Genomic DNA, 21,411 nt, shown 5'->3' on the forward strand with positions numbered 1-21,411 from the left:
CTGAACTTCTCCTTATCTCGGCCCCCCCCCCCCCCCAACGGGTCCCTCCAAAAAACCACAGACATTCCCAGTTCGGCCCACGACCACTCAGGAATTGTAAAACGACAATCCAATCTTTCCCGTCATCCTCCAAAATCTCACCTCACCCAGCTCCCGGGCGAGTTTTCTCTCGCTTCGCACCTGGTCATTTCACTTTTCCCAAGACCACCCTACTCTCGTTTCTTCCGACGGTCCCGGCTGCCTACCTACATACCATACTGTACACTTTTAATTCCTCCACAGTGTTTTGTCCATTCGCTTTGCGGCCGGTAATTCCTCCTTCTAGCCTTGCTTGTACCGTCGATCAATTCGTTCCGTCTCCACTGCGATTCTGCAACAGTTCCAGGTTGTTGATGCCATAATTCCGATGCGGTCGTCCATACAACATTAATTCCCCTATTACGCTATTACCGACGACAACTTGAGCAAGCTCCGCGGGACCGAGACAACTGTGCCTTGTCCGACCTGATTTCGCATTCGTTATTATCTGCTTTATCGACTACTTCTAATCTCTTCTCGATGGGGAAAGACAAGAACTGTACGTCCACCCGCAACCCCCTCAGGTCTTCTAAGATCGCGACACTGAAGCAATGACAGGGCGATGGGGTGTTATCTTGGACGCCGGGTCCTCGGGGACACGACTACACATATATCGTTGGAAGGATCCCGAGAAGGCGCTTGAAGATGCGTCGCCCGAGGAGTTGCGCAGTCTGCCCAAGATCACGACGAAAAAGAAGTGGACAAAGAAGATTAGACCTGGAATATCGACATTCGGGGAGAAGGCTGGGGTAGTCGGCGAAGATTATCTGAAGGAACTCATCGACCATGCGCTCGACATCATACCCGCGGACAAGATCCACGACACCCCTATTTTCTTAATGGCCACGGCTGGCATGCGACTTCTTCCCCAGGTCCAACAAAATGCCATAACCGGCGCTGTCTGCACATACCTGCGCAAGAATACGAAATTCTCACTTCCGGATTGCGACCTACATATTCAGGTTATTCCGGGCGAAACCGAGGGATTGTACGGGTGGATTGCGTCTAACTATCTTCTTGGGGGTTTCGATCATCCAGAGCAACATGCGCATGGACAGGGTCATCACACATATGGGTTCTTGGACATGGGAGGCGCATCAGCGCAAATCGCATTTGCACCTAATTCAACAGAAGCCCAAAAACATGCGAACGACTTGAAGCTCTTACGATTACGCACACTCGATGGATCGCCAGTTGACTACAAAGTGTTTACGACGACATGGCTAGGGTTCGGCGTCAACCGGGCGCGGGAGGCGTATGTACAAAGCCTCTCAGACTTGTACACCACTTCCGATGCCGGAGAACTCCCCGATCCGTGTCTACCAAAGGGGCTCAGGTTGTCACTGGATGGGACTCCAGTTTCGAAACCGAAGAAGGGCGAGACCACTCTAATTGGTTCAGGCGCTTTTGACGAATGCCTTAGGAAGACTTATCCCCTGCTTGGCAAGGACAAACCATGTGCGGATGACCCTTGTTTGATCAATGGCCAGCACGTTCCAGCCATTGACTTTGATGTCAATCACTTCGTTGGAGTCTCCGAATATTGGCACACCACACACGGTGTCTTTGGTGGTAAGGAAAATGAGGCATACGACTTCACTACTTACCAAAAGCGGGTCAAGGATTTTTGCGGCCGAGACTGGAACAGCATCGAACCAAGCCTGGATGCCCACAAGAAGTTTGCGGTCAAGGATGCTCAAGAAGCTTGTTTCAAAGCTTCCTGGCTTATAAACATCCTGCATGAGGGTATTGGTGTTCCTCGAATTGGTGTCGAAGAACTTCCCGCTCCGGGCCTCAACGCCTCGAAGGGCGCTATCGAGACGGCCAAACAGAAGGGTTTCCTAGACCCGTTTCATCCGGTGGACAAGATCGATGGCATTGAAGTTAGCTGGACACTTGGCAAGATGGTTCTCTATGCAGCAGGCCAAGTACCTCCCAAGACAGGTGACGATCGATTTCCTGTCGGTTTCGGTACTAATATTCCTTCTGCCGGGGCAACGGAGCTACCGCCTGATTTCCAGTACGCAGGTTCGACGTGGACACCACTCAGCGGCGGAGCCAGCCACAACGACTCCCCCTACCGTCCGGCCGTCAATGGGACCACAGACGATGGCAGTGACTGGGATTTGGAAGCCGAGAATCTCCTTGGCAAGACAAAGGCCAAGACCACTCACAGTCTTCTCATCTTTTTCTTCATCTTCCTCGCGCTGCTGTTCTTTTTCCGCAAGAAGGATAGGCGTATGCGGTTCTATGGCCGTGTCAACAACCTCTTCCATAAGCCCCGCCGTTCCGGCCTGTTCGGCAAGATGTCATCATCCGGCCACAACAACGGCACCCTCTCCAGCCTGACAAACAAGCTCTTCGGCCGTCGCTCCCTTTCTTCGGGCTCCTATGAGCGCGTTCTGGAGGAAGGCGAAGCCGCCGAGTTCGAGCTAAACGACTCCCACTTCCGCAACTCAGCATCTTCCTACTTTGACCACAACAACGACCTCAACGGCTTCTACTCTGATTCCAGCGACAGCAGCTCCAGCGGAGGGGGACGGTCTAAGCTTGGGATTACGTCAGGGCTGGCAACGCCCAAGCTGAACCTGGATGGCCGGTTTGCTGATCTCGGCTGCGGCAACGGACTAATGACGCCTGGCGGCTCGGCGCTCGATAGGGCGGGTTTAGTGGTCAGGACGGATAGTCGAGAGCGGCTGGGGTTGACGCCTACAACGACGACTATGAGTTTGCAGGGGAGGAGGAGCCGGGCTGGTAGTCCCACGAGGCTGAAAAGTCCTTTGATGTCGCCTTTGCAAGGTTAAGGCGTCGAGGCCCACGTGCCTTAAAGTTTTGTTACGAAAAGACAACCAGTCGCTTCGTGGTTGATTGAACGATTTGTCATGGGAAACGGCGTTGGTGGATGTTTTATGGGCTTTGCATTTCTACCTTTTACCTCTTTTACCTCTTTTACCTCTGTATATGGTACTTTCTTGACGATGGATAATTGTTCTTCTAGGAGGTTAACGGCCATGTCGTCCAACGATTTTTGTATGATGACAACGATACGGGTGGTCTTCAAACCCATCTGAGCGACGGGCTTTCAGTATATTTCTATTCTTCATTCTTCTTCATTGCCAACAGCTAGCTAGTACGGCTTTATCACAAAATTTTGGAACAAGATACCTCATTTTCATTCGCAAATTCTTCCAGCGTCTCTTGGCCATATCTGCTTGTCCTTTGTTCTAACTGGGTATATTTGCGTCCTGAACGATCCAGCTGATACACAAACATGGCGCTGGCCTGACCTCATCCTCAATATGACAAGTTCATGGTCTCGCCATCTACAATTTCACCACTTTCAACGAAACCCCCCTCGTGTCCCCAAAGCCCAAGACCAGGTACACATCCGCCAGGTGAAAAGAAGGCTTTCTTCCAACTATGCCGTTCCGGGAGCCTCTCCCACAGATTCAGCCTTCGTCACGCATATGTGGAACGTCTTCTTCTATATAACCATTCCCGTGTCTCCATATGCTCACTGATCATTGATCATCATCCCTCTCCAAAAACCCCGGGTCCGTCCTCACCTTACTCTCAAACTTCTTCCACCACTCCTCAAACGCCTTAAGCGGCACCACCTCCATCTGCCCCGGCGTGGACCCGGTATAGCTCGACAAAAAGTTGAAGGCATTCTTGATGATCCTCTGCGCCAGCACCAGCGTGCTCGGCTGCTGCCGCGCTGCCGAAACCGGCACCAACGCCCCTTCTGTTCCATTACCACTTGTTGGTGCTGCTGCTGGTGTTGTTGTCCCCGTCGCAGTCATCCTACTGGCCACACTCTCCGCATCCTCAACCGAAACCCCAATCACCACATTCTCGTTCCCACCCCCTGTCCCTCCTGCACCAGGTCCAACCTTGAAGATAGCACTCTCCTTCCCCGGCCCGATCCCACCCAAAAACTTGAAGTTGGGCGCCGTCTGCCCCAGGGCTGGTGACGGCGGAGTGACGAGGTAAATTGCTGCTGCGGTCCCCGGGGGGAGGACTACACCAGGCAAAAGAAAGACGACGACGTGCCCGAAGGGCTTGGAGATGGCGGAACCGGGGGGAGAGTTCGGGTTGGTCGGTGGGATGGCGTACAGGAAGGAGGTGGGACTGGGAGCTTCGGTGGGGGAGATTATTACGGGCTGACCGGCGGGAATGAGGCCGAAGAGGGGTTGGGACATTTTCGTTGGATTTGTGGTTTGGTGATAATGTGGTGTGATAAGAGAATGGGTTTGGTGGCGGTGTTGATCGCCTGTCGCTGTTGGGCACTGCTCGGGTGTGGTTGTTGATGATGAAATTGACAGAGCTCACGGCTGTCGGTATGGGGAGTTGATTCGGTATCCCGTTCTGGTTGGAGCTTGTGCTGGTTTTTGCCTCCGATAGATATATCGAACGGATGAGATAGGATATCTATGGCTGAGGTCCTTCAAGATGTACAGTTGTGTTCGCAAGATCGTGGGGGTGAGCTTCGGTTTTGGAAGACAAAAGACCACAAATTCGAACTCGCGGTCGTAGCGTGTGAAGTTGTCAATGTCAACTTTATGTAAACAAAGACCTGGACTCGGGGTGAATGACCGATTCCCTTTGTTGTTTCCTCGAAGATGCCGCTTTGTCCTCGAATCTCAGTTGTTGTCCGGACGTGGAGCGGCCGAAGCGTTTATAATGCCGTAATATGTGGGGTCAAACAATGAGCTGGCAGCAAGGTAGGTATTCTTTGCGCACAACCATCGCTGGCTATAGAGGGGGAAAGATGATTTCACGGTTTTTTTCATTGGAAAGGATAGCAGTCAATTATACTTCATATTTTCCCCTGAAGAGTCGTCTGGTATATATTTGTTTCTACACTCTCATTGAAGCTGATGATGTGATGGCGAGATATCAAGCTACTGTGGGTCTACCGTCTCGGATGCTTCCTTGTGACGGCAGGGCAGCCGGGCAGTTCAGAAAATCACTGGGTCTTGGAACCAACATGGAGATGATTCTAGAGTCCTCGACTTGCAAAAAATTGAAGCTTCAGTACTAGAGAGACCCTCCCGGCCATTTCCTCGATGCAATCTCCATTTTGGGAGCCAATGACGTGGATGGAAAGGCCAAGTCCTTGTTTGTAGGTAACTTCCACTTTCAATGAGGATTGTTCGTTACCCTATTGTGACCCCCTGTGGTAAACCTGCTCTTTCCCCGCTACAAAGCGCCTCAACGCTCGACGGGGCGGGCTTCTTGGATTTCGATCCTTCCATAAGTTCTGTTCCGAGTCTCATCATTTGAACTATCTGAAGGAAAGACGATATGAGATCAATTCACTTGCGCTTGTAACCTCAAACACGAATTCGTTCCATTGATCCAAATATATTGAAAGTGAAGAATTGCCCGGTTGATGCTGTCTCTCTAATTCGAGATGCTTCATGTTCCTCCCCTCCCAATTCCCGACGGTCTTCAATTGCGCTCCCGAACGACAGGAGATTAGCGCACGCCAATATCTGCTTCCCCACGCTCTCTTCCCTTGACAACATCCTCTCTCTTGTGCCTCTCAAGCTCAAGTCAACTTTCAGGACCTTCCCCATCAGGCATCCAGACTTTCGACTTCATTCGCATCACTCGATCCCGTGTGTCCTCGCCCTATCATCCTAGGTCTCGCGAACCCGCTGCCTAACCATGACTTCTCGGTTGTCCACCCTCGACTTGGTGGCTAAGGTCGATGCGTACGTATTTTTTTGTTCTTCTTTTTTCTGTGAAACCGAATCCTCTGTGACCACGGCCGGGAACATAGACGGAAATCAGTGAAACGGATTCCCGAACATGACCAGAACGAGCGCTTACGTTTTCTCTAAAAATCAAGCTTCCCTTACGCGGACCGGGATCCCGAGGCTTACGCCCAGATCATGAAGTCTTTCTACACGTTCGTCTGGGAAGACCAACAGGGCCAGGTACCCATAGGCTACGTGAAGTTGGACATTGTCGATGCACTCAACAAAGCCCCGGCAACTCTCAAAGGGCAGTTAGGGTTGCACATCGATGTCTCTAATAGGACTGTGGTGCTCTTCCGTGATGCCCCGGACAAAACCTACGAGGAACGCACTCGGCTTGTCGGAGAGCTCACTGCGCTTTGGCGTGAACAAGAAGCATTTGCCATCCTCAAGAGCTGGCGAAACGAGCTGTGGCCAGTTTATGGTCGCAGCAAGGAGCTCGTGTTCAGCATAGAGCGGGCAGCCATGGGCCTCTTTGGAACCACACGTTACGGCGTGCATATGAACGCCTTCATCAGACATCAGGACGCCAGCAGCAAGTATGACTTGAGAATCTGGGTTCCCAGGCGGTCCGCCACCAAGTCGACCTATCCGAGCATGTTGGACAACGCGGTAGCGGGCGGCTTGATGACCAATGAAGACCCCTTCGAATGTGTCATCCGTGAGGCGGACGAAGAGGCTTCACTGTCCGAGCATATCGTGAGGAACAACGCCAAAGAGGTCTGCACCATCACTTATATCTACATCACGGACGAGCGCGCGGGAGGCGAGGCGGGGCTGATCTACCCGGAATGCCAATGGATTTATGATCTAGAGCTACCTGCGGATGGAAGTGTCGTCCCCGAGCCAAAGGACGGCGAGGTCGAGAGCTTCAGCTTGTGCACAGTGGAGGAGATCCAGGAACAGCTCGCCCAGGGAATGTGGAAGCCGAACTGTGCAGTCGTCATGCTCGATTTCTTCGTTCGGCACGGCATTTACACGCCTGACAACGAGCCGCATTACGACGCATTTCGCGACCGGGCTCATCGACATATCGCCTTTCCCGGTCCTCATCAGGCCCGAATCCATCGAGCACCTTCCGCAGAGCACTAGCTCTCTCAAAGGTAGATGGACATCCCTTGGCTCGGTAGCGACATAAATACAGGTACTTGCTTCCGGGTATCGTTTGATTCATTACTTTCCCCAGACCCCTTTTCCCTAGGATATGCCTTTTCTGGTCCACGCATAACCTTAAACGCCCGTTCGCCCTCCAAAGGTCCAATGAATGTTGCTCGCGCCCTAGACTCTTGATCGGTCTAATGTTATTCAGCCGCTGGAAACATTTGCTTTTTTCCATTTTTATTCTCCGGAAGTTTCAGCTCTCAAGCGTTCCTGTTGGCGAGGAGGTAGACGTAGTCGACACGCAGGGGCGTGAGCTTCTTGTAGGGGCCGTCGAGGGCCATCAGAAGACCACCGTAGGACATATACGCCTTGCTAGATTTTGCAAGGGAACCAGTCAGCAACTCTTTTTCCCCGAATTCCAAGGTCGAGATACTCCTGCCCAATTCCCAGGCAACAACTTACATGGTCTGGCCATCCTTTCCATCCTCGAACTTGTAGACCTTGCCGTGGCAGACATACTCATAGCTGTCGGCCAGGGTCTGCTCAACGCTGCCGAGCTTGGCAGCATCGCGCCAACCCCTCTCGTCGTCCTTGCTGCCGTCGAGGGACAAGGAAGTGGCCAATGCAATTCTAAGGTACTCGCCGACCTTGACAGGGAAGAGCTCCTTGTTGACATCGAGCTGCATGCTGGTCTGGCCATCGACGGAGGTGCAGTACAGACGGTCGACGCGGTCGTACTTGGGATCGCTGATCCTCTCGACTTTGAACTCATCCTCGAAGAGTTGGGCGTCGGATGTGAGGGCGGACATTGTGAATGCTGGTGTGGATTCGATGAAACAGTGGATGTTGGATATTGATCGCTCGGAGGGATACTAGTGTCAGATTTTGGTCGAGTATCAAACGCGTGCCGATTGGTGGGTAAAACGAATTGTCGCGAGCGGTAATGATGGTGTTTGGGGAAACTTTTGGAGATGCGACTGAGCGATGGAGATGCCGCCATGCAGTTGCCGTCCCAAAAAATTCCAGCCTTGCGGCAATTGGACCAGGATGCCGGGGCAAGTAGTGGGGCAACCACCATCGAGCATCCCTGTCACGCCCGTCGGTCCAGTGTGTGACAAAAGTACGGCGGGGCTCTCGGGCACTCCAGTGACGTCCAAGCTTCCATGGAATTTCTTCAGGGATCAAATTGACTATATCTGGACTTGAAGAATACCTCAACATCAAGTTTGAATTCGATCTAAGGATTCGATATCTAAAGAAGGACTGCAACTTACCGACTGAACCATGTCCTTCGTCAAAAGAAACACCGTCCTATCCTCACCAAGAGCCGGACTCTCGCCGTCCGCTCCCCAGCAGCAACAACCCAAACAGGAAACGCAGCTTGCGCCGGGTCTTCGACCATCACCAACCGATGGCAGGTTGACCACTTCAACTGGCACTGCTTCCCTGGACCAACTTCTTGCAGGACACGGTGGACTCCCCTTGGGAACATGCTTACTGGTTGAGGAGCAAGGGACCACCGACTTTTCTGGAATTCTTCTACGGTACTATGCTGCCGAGGGTCTCGTCCAAGGGCATCAGGTTCACGCAGTAGCCTTCCCGCCCGAATGGAGGCATCAGCTCCCAGGGTTGGCTTCACCTGACAAGAAGTCAAAGAGTGCATCACCGGCGCTAGCACCCGAAGAGAAGATGAAGATTGCGTGGAGATATGAGTCTTTGGGTAACAACGCCAATGCAGGAGCTTCTACTCGTGGGGATTCTGGAGCGCCTTTCTGTCACTCCTTCGATCTCAGCAAGAGGCTTGCAAGCTCCGAGTCCAAGGGTACTTTGAACCCGATTTCAGTTGGCGGTGCCCCGAGCCTAGACCGGAAAAGTGTTGGGACAGCTTCTCCTCTGAAGATGATTCTCAAGCAATTGCGGGCCAAGTTGGAGAGCTCAGGATCAAACGCCATTCATAGACTGGTGGTGCCCAGTCTCCTCTCACCAACCCTCTATCCTCCTGGATGCGCCCAACCATCAGAGGTTCTACAGTTTCTACATGGGCTCCGGGCTCTCCTTCGACTGTACAGCACCCAGCTCACAGCAATCATTACCTTCCCGACGTCCTTATTCCCTCGCAGTTCAGGCCTGGTCCGGTGGATAGAGATTCTTTGTGACGGCGTCGTCGAGCTCATCCCCTTACCTGCCAGGCTAGGTGCCGCGCCACCGCCGCCCTCAGGGTCGGATCCCAAGGCAAACGAGCAACCCCAGGGTATGTTCAAAGTATACACACTGCCTGTGTATCATGAGAAGGGTGGTGGAGGAGCAGAGTCGGGCCAATTCCGTGAGAACCTGTCATTCAGCTTGAGCGCATCCAAGGGCTTGGTGATCAAACCGTACAGTCTCCCGCCTATGCTCGAGGATGAGCAGGAGAAGCCCTCAGCTGCTCCAAAGAAGGATGGGCTCGATTTCTAAAGTCACTTATGGCTTGGCAATTTAACGGCTTGTTTTTGCAAATAACCGACTTTGTTTGGCCCCCTTTTGGCAGTCTCATCATATGTTCAGGTGAGCTTCTTGATCATCATTGAAACTCCGTCTCTTTACTTGCCCAGGTATTGGGCATGCTGTAAGTCCACTCGAGCCACTGAAACCATTGGTGGACGCCCGCCTGAAGCTACCTACGGGCGTACAGCAACACCTGGGGTGGAGCTCAAGAAAAATGTGTGGGGTCGTGGACTCACCGCCCAAATTTCCGCCGTTTTCTGCCACGGCGCGATAAAAGCCCACGCACCTCCCTCCGCCCAGAAGTTTCCCACTTTCTCTCCTCGTGTCGTCGTGTCCAACAACAGCATTTTTGGTAAGTCAAAACAGCTCTTTTTGCACACTTCCCAGTTGGTCTTTTATGATGAAACAACAAACGTATCAATCTGTCAATCCCCTGATTCATAGTGATGATAAATACGGCTGTCCAAGGCTTCTGATCCTTTGGCCAATCTATCTCTCCTGTTCACACACGCGAGCTCGGTTTACGAACAGTTTCTAACCGAGAGAAAATTAGGCACTTCATTGCTTTCACACACTCGCAATGGCATCAACCGAGGACGACAGACAAGTACGGATCTCCAAGATCGCTGGTCGGTACCTCGTCTTTGATATTGATGACGTGGCGTATATCCGCCGCCAGCATGGCATCTGCGCTGTTTTCACGGGCACCATGCCGCAGAATCCCACTCAGAATGTCTTCCTAGGATTGCCGCTCGAGCTGTATGCCGAGGATGCCAAGATGCTTTTGGACAGAAAGGTTGCCTACATTGCCGATGACCCTTTAGAACACTTGACCCAGTTGAAGTCAATGGATGACGAGACGCGCAAATCGTACCTGCAGTCTATCAAGACGCAGCGCAGAACTGCCCAGCTTGTGTTCAATGAGGCCAAGGCACAGTCTATGGCTAAGCACAAGGACAAGCGCAAGCCGAAACAGCCACAGCCCCCTGTTGTCGTACCCACTGAACTGCCGCTGTCAGCATCATCTGCCGATGACGTCGCGGCCGCCGTAGATCAGGAAGAAGAAGGAGGAGCAGAATCCCTCTTGGAGTCGTCATCATCCAAGCCAGTCAAGACGGACTCGTCGACGCCGCCTCAGAAGCCGCTGGTCAAGGAGAAACTACCTGCAATCACTCCAACCACCAGCAATGCCATGATTTCTAACGGGACAAGTAATCCTGATGTAGAAAACCACACTGCGCTACCATTGTATTCGTACCTGAACGAGAGAGGATATTTCATCACTCCAGGTTTGCGCTTCGGTGGTGACTTCAGTGTCTACCCCGGCGACCCCTTCCGCTATCATGCTCATTATATGGCGAACAGCTATGGGTGGGATGAGAAGATCCCCATGTTGGATCTCGTCACCAGTGGTCGTTTGGGAACGGCTGTCAAGAAGAGTTTCCTCATGGGAGGGCAGAAACCGGCGACAGAGAACAGTGAAGCTGGCGAGTTGAGGGCGTTCTGCATTGAATGGGCGGGCATGTAGTTTCAGGCAGCTTGAGCATTTGACGGAAGAGATGATACCCATTACAACAAGCCTTCACATTCTGTCTATGTGAAATCGCATCGGATCTAAGCCTGTTGAACGATGAATATATTGTTGCGTATATGTAGTCCGTCGAGATCCCATGGGAAATCCATGGGAACAATCCACCCCAAGGCAACCAAGATTAAATCAGGATCCCATCAAAACACACCCTTTCAATCGCTTCCCAATTGTCCCTGTGCATGCCTCGCACCGTGATTAACCTCAATGACCATCCATCATGCTGTTTGACACGCAACTTCCATCTCATGATGCTTTCTCCTTAAGACATGCCTCTCATTTCCTTCATCATTACCAACTAGACTAGGTGTGTAGTATAAAGCCATTTAGAAATACGAAAAATATCTTCCTCGTCCCAATAAAGTCCATAACCCAAAGTATCAAGGAACATAAATCCTACTAAAACTAATAACCTCCCTGCGACAACACACGCACTTATCAAAATTATTCATGGCCAAACTAACCCTGCACTCATCACAGAGACTCAGACACCGACATGGCCACACGATGATCGTCCTCGGCGCGCACTGACAGACCACGCACTGCGGTCCTTCACTACCCAGTCCATCCGCGCCCGTTGCCCAGTCGCCTGCCGTTGCCGCCGCCCCATTACTTCCATTTCCACTTCCGCTGCCCTCATCCCCTGCCTCCGTGGGCGCAGCAGTCGCCCGCCTCGACAACAATATCTGTTCCAACCGTCTAGCCTCTTCCTCGGGCGTCATCATTTGTGTGCTTTGCCCCCTTCCATATCCGTAAAGACTACGGTGTTGGGCGCCAGAAAGTAGTACCTTGACGCGCTGGCGCGCTTGGTGCTGGCGGAAGCGGGACCGGGTCATGATCCCTTCTTCAAAGGACAAGTGGGCGGCGAGGGTGATGGCTTCGTCGCGCTCTTCTGGGCTCTGCGGGTTGAGGAGGCGGGCGAGGTCGGAGGCTGCTAAGGGGAGGTCTGCTACTTGCGAGGGAGTGGATTCCCGGGAGAAGGCCCAGGATTGTTGGAGCGGGTTTTGGTCACTGTTGTTGTTTGGGTAAGGGGACGATTGAGTGGGTGTTCGTTGGCCGTCTTGGAGATGGTTGTTGTCGCTGTCGGACTCCCAGGCGTCTAGGTCTGATAGTGATGTGCTTTCGGTTGTGGAGATGATGCTTGTGGTGTCAAAGTCAGGGTCGTCCAGGCCGGAACCGCCGTCAGGGGGAACGTAGTCACCGCTTGTATCAGTGTTTCCCCACCAGCCGCCGTTGAGAAACCAGCTATAGAGCTTGGAGTCGATGTCGGCTTCGCTGGCGTCGGGTTGCTCACTGCCGAGGGGTTGTTGGAGGCGCCGACGGAACTCGGCTTCCACGTCTACACGCTCACTGCGCGGAACAGGGAAAGAGTTGGGATCTGATGCGTCTACCCAGATGGCTGTTGTGCCGCGATCACCTCTCCGCCCTGACCTCCTGCCAGTGGTGGTAGTCTCCGGCTTTGGTGGTTGAAGGGCCAATGCCCGGAGCCAACGTGGCGGGTTCCGAATCCCAAAGTAAGAGAGTAACTTGATGATGACGAGCATCGAAGTTGTGATGATCAGGCGGCTGATGTGCATAACATACTCGATCGCCAACAGCCACCTACCACTGCGTTCACTAGCGCCCACCCCGTCTCTCAGTCGCCTGGCGGAAACGCTGTTCCGGGGTATCTTTTGAGCTGCCCGTTCCCTCGCGTAACCGCTCGTGGCATTTGCTTGATCTTCCTTGACAGGTACGAGGCCGATAACACCGACGGAGTCGAAACGAGAACCTGATACTCCGCCTCCAAGCCATTGCATCCTCAACTCCTCGATCTCGCGGAACCGTTCGTCCTCCAACCAGGTATAGCGTTTCACATTCACCCGATGGTCTTCGTTCAGGTAGACGGCCTCACTAGCCATAGTGATGGCCCCAAAGCCAGCTCGAAGGAGAGCAGTATAGAAGTCCATATCCCACCGGATACGGATGTCGGAAAGAGATCCATTGGCTTGCATGTTTGCGTGGGCTCGAGCAAGGCGGTCTCGGAGAGTTGGGCGTTGTTGTCCAGCATCGAGAGCGCCTTCAGTAACAGCGAAGGCTGAGAGCGCCATCGTTAGAGCGTAAATTACAGAACAGATAAAGATGCCGCATATGATAAGAACGTGCGGTACAAATCCAATAATGCAGACCGTAGGAAATCTCAAGAGTGCTTGAGCTGAGCTATCTTCAATGGAAAAAGTCACGGCGCCCCAGACAATGCTGCCCATAAAGCAGAGTCCCCAGAAACCAGTGTTGATCAAGCGGAATTTAGACTGTAGGTTGAAGACACCAAGTATTTGGCTAGTGAGATGGCTCATGGCAGAGAGAAACGCAACCAGCAGAACTTCTGGAGACGTGTTGACTCTCCTTAGAATCATGCTGCGCGTCACGGCAACGGCAGATCCTGTTAATGCCTGGGAAGAATTGCCCTTGCCCGTAAAGAGGCCCCAGCCCAACTGGTTGCTGATGGCAGCATCAGCTTCGGCAAAGGCCAATGAGTGCTCGAAAAGCGTCATCCCCGTCTCCGCGGCTACTGGACGGCCTTGAACCGTCGCAGAAAGAACCTCGATAAACTGACTAACACAGAATGTCATGAACAGGGGCCAGAGCCGGGACAAGGATCCTACTAACTCCGGCTGCTCGTTTGAATTGTTGTCCCATGGCACCATCCTTATAGCCTGGCAGGATTGTTTATCGGTTGCGCCGAAGAGCAGGGTCGAGCTCAAGCCGTGGAGAAAGTTATTCTTTTCGGAGAACATGAGGTCGGAGCTCTTGCTGGCGTTGCCCCAGCGCAGATTGGCGAAGTCGGGAGACGTTTGACACTGTATCGATTCAAGGATTCGTTCGACCTGCCAAGCGAGGACCAAGATAACAGGCAGCCGGAGCGCAAGCCGAACAGTCCAGCGTAGTGCAAGTCGGCGGCGAGTAGCGGCGAATATGTGTGTTCGGTTGAAGACAACAGCCATGACAATGCATGCTAGAGCCCACTTGCTTGTTGCGTAGCTAAAGACGCTCCCTAAACCTCTTGCGCCCTCCATTGTAAATCGTGATGCGAAGGCGGCTGACTCTTGGCCCGTAGCAGTGGCCGCGGCCGAAGATGATGCGGATTCGAGTATGGCTCGAGCGGCGTCGGCGGCGGTGGTGCTGTCGGGAGTAGTCGTGACAAAGAAAGCGGCTGGATCGGTCGACTCGGCTATGACGCGCTGGCCAAAGCCGTCAATGGCATCGGGGTAAAAGATGTAGGAGCCGCCCAGCTTCCCCAGCTTCTTCACCATCCTGGGTCCCGCCCAGACCAAATCCTCGAGCGAAGGCGCCAGTTTCGTCACGTTGAACGCATAGCCCAGGTGCTGGGCGGTCCAGAGCGTGAAGTTGTGCCATGCGCTGGCATTGTTAAGCACCGGGATGGGTACTGATGTCGGGGCCAAGGCTGCCGCCGCCGTTGCAGCACCCGGCAGGAAAACACTATCGTCCATAATGGGATCTTGTGGAATGGAAGGTGAATGTATCACGCTGAGGTTCGGGCTCGCAAATTCCTCTTTTACTGCGTAATGAGCTGGGTGGCGATCGCCGGCTGCGTCGGCAACTGGCTAACCGCCTATCTTCACTTCTGTCTCTTCCTGGTTGCGTGAGTCCTTGTCTCTCATCTGGTGGTTTCGCTCAGGAAAACGTCCAGCATCTTCGCATGACAGAAAGGGGCGGCAAACCGAGACGGTTGTTACGCGTATGGATAGCTGTTGGGTTCCAAAGTTGTTTATTATAGTAGAAGCTGGATTTCAGGATGCTGACACGGCCACAACATGGAGACTGAGTGGGAAACCAGAGACAAGAGGGGAGAGGACGGGACCGCTGTTGCCGCGGGACGAGACACACCCTGCGACAGCGGGCAAAGCGGAGAGAATGGACTACCCGACACTGCATCGGAGCAATCAACAGCGAGCAACAGGCGGGCCTTGCGATAACCTAAGTTGCATGGAATGAAAGCCGAGCGGGATGAGGTAACTGGTGGGGCCCCACGCCCCAGACAGGCTTGTTACATTCGTGTGTAGTGTACAGTGCCTAGCCTCCGTCCTAGCGTTGCGTAGCGCAGCTGAGCCCAGGTGGTGCCTCCTGAGCGCTTCCTTGCGCTAGAGTCCCTTGTTGAATTGCGGATCCCCCAACTCTCCACCAAAAAAAGCAACTCCACTAAGAACTTGCACTCGGACATCATTACACTTCAAGATTGCTCGGTGATAACCGACGACGACACCTACAGTACCTACTAGTCCTATTCTTGCGCACGAGCATCTTACGATCTTCACGATCACGCGGATAGATCCTTCGTACCGTTCCAATCGCTATTTTTAAACTGTCGATAGCCACCAACAATGGCTTCAGCTGGACAGGCCCCCATCGCTACGTATGTGTCATTGCACTCCGACACATACAAAGCACTGGCTGGTGTCGGGTGTTTTTCTCTAGTCAAGAGGTAATCCCGGAATACGATCAAGCTAACCGACCCATGTTTGCGGTTTGTGTAGAGTCTATGTACGCAATCTCGAGGAGCGCGTCAAGCCAGAGCCCCTCAAAGAGGCCCTGCGCACCATCTTCTCCGAATACGGCAATGTGATTGATATCGTCGCCAAGACCAACCTCAAGGCCAAGGGCCAGGCCTTTGTGGTCTTTGACAAACCCGAGTCGGCTCAGGCTGCCATCGATGAACTCCAGGGCTTCGAGCTGTTTGAGAAGCCCATGGTGGTGGCCCTGGCGCGGACGAGGAGCGACGCTACGGTTATTCAGACTGGCAACGAGGAGGAGTTTGACCAGCACAAGCGCAGGCGCATTGCTGAGAAGGGTATGGTCCCTTCGCCTCCCCGACCCCCACTTAGCAGCGAGAGTATTCGATCTGACAATCATCCGCTACAGACAAGAAGAGAGCCCTCGAAGTCGCCGAACAACAAAACCGCCTCAAGCGTCCTCTCCAGGGTGCCGCCCCCGATGCGCGCCCTGCCAAGAACCAACGCGGTGCCGGCCTCAAGGCTACGGGCCAGGGCCCTGCTGCTGTTGTACCCGACGAGTACCTGCCTCCCAACCGTATTCTCTTCGTCCAGAACCTACCCGACGACTTCACCAAGGACGACCTCACTACCATCTTTTCCCGCTTCGATGGCTTCCGCGAAGTCCGTACTGTGCCTGGTCGCAGTGGTATCGCTTTCGTCGAATACGATGCCGAGGCTGGTGCTATTACCGCAAAGGAAAACACGGCGGGCATGGCCCTGAAGAACGGCGAAAAGATCATGAAGGTTACCTACCAGAGACAGTAGAGCATGTTTTGAAGGATGCATGCCTGGGGAAAGTCGACAAAGGAAATAGTAGTATCGTGCGATACAGATTTCATGCACTGCACAGTTTATCAGAGTGTGCTAGAAGTTTTCCGTTTCGTGAGGGCACCACTCGGGCAGTTCGCAAAGCGCCTTCTTCAGATACCCATTGCTACAACAAGAATAAAAACAAGACAAACTCCTTAATTGCGCCCATGCCCTTTGCCTCAACAATATTCATGCAAACAAAACATTCTTGATCGTCATCGACAGTCCGTCCAGCCATCAGCGATTCGCAATACGTTAACAAGTTGACATCAAACTAGAAGATGACGTCTTCGTCCTCCTCGGCTGCCAAGATATCGGCAGGGGTATTTTCGGTTTGTTCACCTTCAGCATTCTCAGAGTCTGCAAGGGCTAGCCGCTGCTGCTCTGCCTTCTTTGCTTTCATCTGAGCGTCAGTTTCCGCATTGTCTCGTTGCTTCTTGGCAGCAACCTTCTTGAGTCTGTAGAACTCCTCTCTGTCAAGCTCGTCGAGTTCCGAGTTGATATCTATAATAGCTGTCAGTAATCTACCCTAGTGCCGGAACCTTGGGGTTTACATCTACTTACACTTGATGGTGTTTTCAGTTCGAGGAATAATGACGTGCTCACTAGAAACTCCGTGTTAGTGTCCCCCATTCTATCTTGCAGGGAAGACGGGTTGGGTTCGCCTTACATCGCATTGACTCTCCGGTTGACAACCTTGATGACCTCATCAAGGATAACGAACGCCGTCTGCAGACTAGCCAGCTCAACCAAGGCCTCCACCGCTCTGGCGTACGTCTCACGACACCGCTGTACCTGCTGACCACCCTTGCCCAGACCGGTCATGGCGAAGTCGTCGTTGCCCTCGGCCTGGTAGGCTTCGAAGGCGGGAAGTAGCACACCCGAGACGTTCTCCTGCTTGGCCCGGATGCGGAATCGCGCCGACTTGGCCGACTCTTGGATCTGGTATCCAATGTTGCCGCCGACGGCGTAGGTGACTTCGGCGAGGGAGAGCGAAGCGATCTGCATGACGCGGCCCATCTTGCGCTTGGCTTCGTCGATTCGGCGGGTAATCTCTGTGAGGAGACAGGTGTGTTAGAGTGTCTACATTTCGCGGATATCTGGGTGTGTGCGAGAGTGGCTAGTACCTCTGAAACGCCTGTTGAGTAAAACCAATATGTTAGTATCAAGCTCTGTGTAAGTGTATGGATGGACATGGGCCGGGAGGGGAACAACGAACTTGGTGAGAGCTTCACTTTTTCTCTTGAGCAAGCTGTGACCCGTCTCGGCGCCCTTGAGTTTGGCCTTCATAATACCCAAGGACTGCCGTGTGGGGAAGACGGCCTCGCGATCCTATCACCACCACTCATTGTCAGTCAACGCCATGGACCCGGTTGTGGTAATTGCGGGGGAGCAGCTAGGATGGGCTCATACCGCAGCTCCAGACATGTTTGCGATCCGGCAATGGCCAAGGTATACTCGAGGTAGGGTATAAGACTAAGGCGACGGTAGGTCCTGGGGGAAGTAAATGATGGTTCGAGGAGTCGTGATGCTATTGCGACAACGACACAGATACTCTAGGTTCGATATCGACTTGGAGGAGGGACGGGCCGTGGTTGGTGGAGCTCGATGTTAGGTTGGAGCTTGGATGTGAGGTTGAGACGGCCGCCGCCGCCGCCCACTGCAAGTCCGCCCTAGAGGTACCTACGTAACAACTGGATCCAGGACCATGGACCTCAGAGCAGCAGGCCTCCGTCCCGGGGATGCGGCTGGCACCTGCTGCGGATCCTGCTGCCAAGGTCTGGGAGGTTATCAGCAATTAACCCCACTGAAATTGGCTCTTGTTTAGCGGGACATCTGCCAAATGATCGCTCTAACTCCGTAAATGCCCCTGGAAGGCTACGGTGGTCTGAGCTTTCGCGAACTTCCACTTCTGAACAAGGTTGAACTTCAAGACGTGCCGGGCTCCCAGGAAAAAAAGTATCACGGACAAAATACAGCGACAACAGCCAGCGAAAACGAAACCCCGTCGTCGTCCGCCCATTCTTCGCATCTTGTCGAGAGGCTGGCCCAAAATCGTGGGAAAACGGCAGGAATGCCTCTAGGGATCTCTTGATCCTTGAACATCGATTTTACTCCTTCCTCCAGTGACGCCACTCCCGGTCTTCTTTCTGCAGTCCACGCGGACCACTCCTTCGCCATGTCTATCCTTTCACGCGTCTCCGACCGTCGCCCAGACCTCTCCTTGGTCGTATGTGTTGCTCCCCTTCTTGTCCGGTCGTCTCTGCTGCAGAAAGACAAACTGACGATCTGACTTGTGTCCCGGTAGAGCGAGGAGGACTTTCCCTACGAACAAGACATCGTCCGTAACCCCGGCAGCACGAAGCCATGGCTTGCCTATATCGAGTACAAGCTTCAGAAAGGGACGGTTCAGGAGCAGGCATATATCATGGAGCGCGCCTGTGTGCAGCTTCCTCGATCCTATAAGCTTTGGAAGATGGTGAGTACTGGAAGCTTTCCCTAAAGTCCAACATGCCAGCTGACTTGGTCACCAGTACCTCCGGTTCAGGACGAAGCACGTTTCGAAGCTCAATGCCGCGATCTTTGCCACGGAGTACCAAAAGGTCAACAGCCTCTTTGAGCGGGCACTCATTCTCCTCAACAAGATGCCTAGGATATGGGAGATGTACCTCAAGTTTCTGATGCAGCAGCCGCTCGTGACACACACCCGACGCACCTTCGATCGGGCCCTTCGCGCTCTCCCCATTACGCAACACAACAGGATATGGGCTCTGTATCGACCCTTCGCCAACTCGGCCGAAGGCGAGACGGCGGTCAAGATCTGGCGCAGGTACATGCAGGTTCACCCAGAGGATGCCGAGGACTTCATCGAGTTATTGGTAGCAGTGGGGCTATATACGGAAGCCGTGCACAAGTACATTGAAATTCTCAACAACCCGCGGTTTACGAGCAAGAACAGCAAGGGACACTACGAACTGTGGAGCGAAATGGTAGATTTGTTGGTCGAGCATGCGACGGCGGTGGAGACGGGGCATGAGACGGGAATCGACGTTGAACGGATCATCCGCAGTGGCATTGAGCGGTTTGCCGACCAGAGGGGCAAGCTGTGGTGCGGCTTGGCGACCTATTGGATCCGACGAGGCAGCTTTGAACGCGCACGAGACGTTTTCGAGGAGGGTATCACAACCGTCATGACCGTTCGCGACTTCACCCTCGTCTTCGATTCGTACACGGAGTTTGAGGAGTCCATCATTAGCGCTCTGATGGAGATGGCATCGACCCGGGCTGAGAAGGGAGAGGTAGACGAGGTGGCTGATTTCGATTTGGATATCCGAATGATGCGGTTCGAGCATCTGATGGACCGCCGGCCCTTCCTCTTGAATGATGTCTTACTCAGGCAGAACCCGAACAATGTCACGGAATGGGAGAAGCGTGTAGCTCTATGGGGCGACAACAAGGAGGAAGTTGTCAAGACGTACCTTGATGCTATCGAAGCCATCCAACCAAAGAAGGCAGTGGGTGCGCTTCACCAGCTATGGACCAATTACGCCAAATTCTACGAGGCCGGAGGAGACCTTTCAAGTGCCCGAAGAATCATGGAGAAGGCCGTCAAGGTTCCTTACAAGTCCGTGGCAGAGTTGGCAGACATGTGGATCGAGTGGGCAGAGATGGAGCTTCGAAACAAGTGCTTCGACGAGGCCATGAAAGTCATGGCAAAGGCAGTACAGGCGCCCAAAAGGTCCACGGTGGACTATTTCGACGAAACCCTATCACCACAACAAAGAGTTCATAAGAGCTGGAAGCTGTGGAGTTTCTACGTCGACCTCGTGGAAAGTGTCAGCTCGCTGGACGAGACCCGCAAGGTGTACGAGAGGATATTCGAGCTTCGCATCGCCACTCCCCAAACAGTAGTCAACTACGCCAACCTGCTGGAGGAGCACAAGTACTTTGAAGAGTCGTTCAAGATCTACGAGCGCGGTCTCGATCTCTTCAGCTACCCCGTGGCCTTCGAACTCTGGAACCTGTACCTCACCAAAGCCGTCGACCGCAAGATCAGTATCGAGCGCCTCCGCGATCTCTTTGAGCAAGCCGTCGAGGATTGCCCACCCAAATTCGCCAAGGTCATCTATCTCATGTACGGCAACCTCGAGGAGGAGCGCGGCCTCGCGCGCCACGCCATGCGCATCTACGAGCGGGCCACGCGCGCCGTCGCCGACGAGGACCGGGCCGACATGTTCAACTTCTACATCACCAAGTCGGCGTCCAACTTCGGCCTGCCCTCGACGCGGCCCATCTACGAGCGCGCCATTGCGGCCTTACCCGACGCCGAGGCCCGCGACATGTGCCTCAAGTTCGCCGACATGGAGAAGCGGCTGGGCGAGATCGATCGCGCCCGTGCCATCTACGGTCACGCCTCGCAGTTCTGCGACCCGCGCACCAACCCTGGCTTCTGGACCAAGTGGGATCAGTTCGAGGTGCAACATGGCAACGAGGACACCTACAAGGAGATGCTCCGCATCAAGAGAAGCGTGCAGGCGCAGTACAACACGGATGTCAACTTCATTGCTTCGCAGGCGCTGGCGAGGAGTCAGCAGAAGAGGATGGAGGAGGAGGCAGCAGGAAATGGAGGAGGAGAGATGGACGCCGAGGTTGCGGATGCGATGGCGCAGCTGGAGAGACAGGCGCGCGCGCCCGTGGGCTTTGTGGCGGCTTCGGAAGGACCGAAGGGCGGTAGCATGCCGGTTCAGCCTGTTGAGGTTCATAACCCGGATGCTATCGATCTTGATGAAATGGATGAATGATCAATATCTGTTCTCTTTGTTTGTCAAGAGCTTCTCATTTGTCATTTTTTTTTCTTTTCTTTTCTTCTTTTTTTCCCCTTGGGGTTGGGCCGTTGCGTTGTGTCTTTTCTGGTTTTCACGGCGAGGTTGGCCTCTATTGTACATAGACTGGAACACCAAGTGGGAAGAGGGTCGGTTCCTTAAACATTTACCACTACATAAACACAAATCACCACGAACATCCCCATTCA

At 53.5% G+C, this 21,411-nt stretch overlaps 8 protein-coding genes across 8 annotated transcripts; 5 read left to right on the forward strand and 3 right to left on the reverse strand.

Moving 5' to 3' along the window:
* Positions 1 to 451: 451 nt before the first annotated feature.
* Positions 452 to 3,253, forward strand: NEUTE1DRAFT_79731 (uncharacterized protein; the record flags this gene model as incomplete). The annotated part of the gene is made up of 1 exon (XM_009851451.1): positions 452 to 3,253. The coding sequence occupies one exon, from the start codon at positions 630 to 632 to the stop codon at positions 2,880 to 2,882; it is 2,253 nt and encodes a 750-aa protein (XP_009849753.1).
* A 2-nt stretch (positions 3,254 to 3,255) lies between these two features.
* Positions 3,256 to 4,412, reverse strand: NEUTE1DRAFT_145523 (uncharacterized protein; the record flags this gene model as incomplete). Its single annotated transcript, XM_009851452.1, has 1 exon — positions 3,256 to 4,412. The coding sequence occupies one exon, from the start codon at positions 4,278 to 4,280 to the stop codon at positions 3,600 to 3,602; it is 681 nt and encodes a 226-aa protein (XP_009849754.1).
* Positions 4,413 to 5,625: 1,213 nt separating this feature from the next.
* NEUTE1DRAFT_79737 (uncharacterized protein) lies at positions 5,626 to 7,360 on the forward strand (the record flags this gene model as incomplete). Its single annotated transcript, XM_009851453.1, has 2 exons — positions 5,626 to 5,798; positions 5,936 to 7,360. 2 exons carry the CDS (start codon positions 5,752 to 5,754, stop codon positions 6,933 to 6,935), a joined length of 1,047 nt encoding a protein of 348 aa, XP_009849755.1.
* Positions 7,361 to 8,228: 868 nt separating this feature from the next.
* NEUTE1DRAFT_99701 (uncharacterized protein) lies at positions 8,229 to 9,398 on the forward strand (the record flags this gene model as incomplete). Its single annotated transcript, XM_009851454.1, has 1 exon — positions 8,229 to 9,398. The coding sequence occupies one exon, from the start codon at positions 8,229 to 8,231 to the stop codon at positions 9,396 to 9,398; it is 1,170 nt and encodes a 389-aa protein (XP_009849756.1).
* A 610-nt stretch (positions 9,399 to 10,008) lies between these two features.
* Positions 10,009 to 11,006, forward strand: NEUTE1DRAFT_121324 (uncharacterized protein; the record flags this gene model as incomplete). The annotated part of the gene is made up of 1 exon (XM_009851455.1): positions 10,009 to 11,006. One exon carries the CDS (start codon positions 10,009 to 10,011, stop codon positions 10,954 to 10,956), a length of 948 nt encoding a protein of 315 aa, XP_009849757.1.
* A 43-nt stretch (positions 11,007 to 11,049) lies between these two features.
* NEUTE1DRAFT_121325 (uncharacterized protein) lies at positions 11,050 to 14,507 on the reverse strand (the record flags this gene model as incomplete). Its single annotated transcript, XM_009851456.1, has 1 exon — positions 11,050 to 14,507. One exon carries the CDS (start codon positions 14,505 to 14,507, stop codon positions 11,397 to 11,399), a length of 3,111 nt encoding a protein of 1,036 aa, XP_009849758.1.
* A 1,201-nt stretch (positions 14,508 to 15,708) lies between these two features.
* NEUTE1DRAFT_145529 (vacuolar ATP synthase subunit D) lies at positions 15,709 to 17,807 on the reverse strand (the record flags this gene model as incomplete). The annotated part of the gene is made up of 7 exons (XM_009851457.1): positions 15,709 to 15,865; positions 15,937 to 16,883; positions 16,944 to 16,984; positions 17,050 to 17,434; positions 17,507 to 17,517; positions 17,599 to 17,711; positions 17,793 to 17,807. The coding sequence occupies 6 exons, from the start codon at positions 17,805 to 17,807 to the stop codon at positions 16,654 to 16,656; spliced, it is 795 nt and encodes a 264-aa protein (XP_009849759.1).
* A 751-nt stretch (positions 17,808 to 18,558) lies between these two features.
* NEUTE1DRAFT_145530 (uncharacterized protein) lies at positions 18,559 to 21,181 on the forward strand (the record flags this gene model as incomplete). Its single annotated transcript, XM_009851458.1, has 3 exons — positions 18,559 to 18,609; positions 18,688 to 18,858; positions 18,914 to 21,181. 3 exons carry the CDS (start codon positions 18,559 to 18,561, stop codon positions 21,179 to 21,181), a joined length of 2,490 nt encoding a protein of 829 aa, XP_009849760.1.
* Between the last annotated feature and the right edge of the window lie 230 nt (positions 21,182 to 21,411).

The sequence above is a fragment of the Neurospora tetrasperma genome, assembly GCF_000213175.1.
Source record: "Neurospora tetrasperma FGSC 2508 unplaced genomic scaffold NEUTE1scaffold_2, whole genome shotgun sequence".
NCBI classification, from domain to species: Eukaryota; Fungi; Ascomycota; class Sordariomycetes; order Sordariales; family Sordariaceae; genus Neurospora; species Neurospora tetrasperma.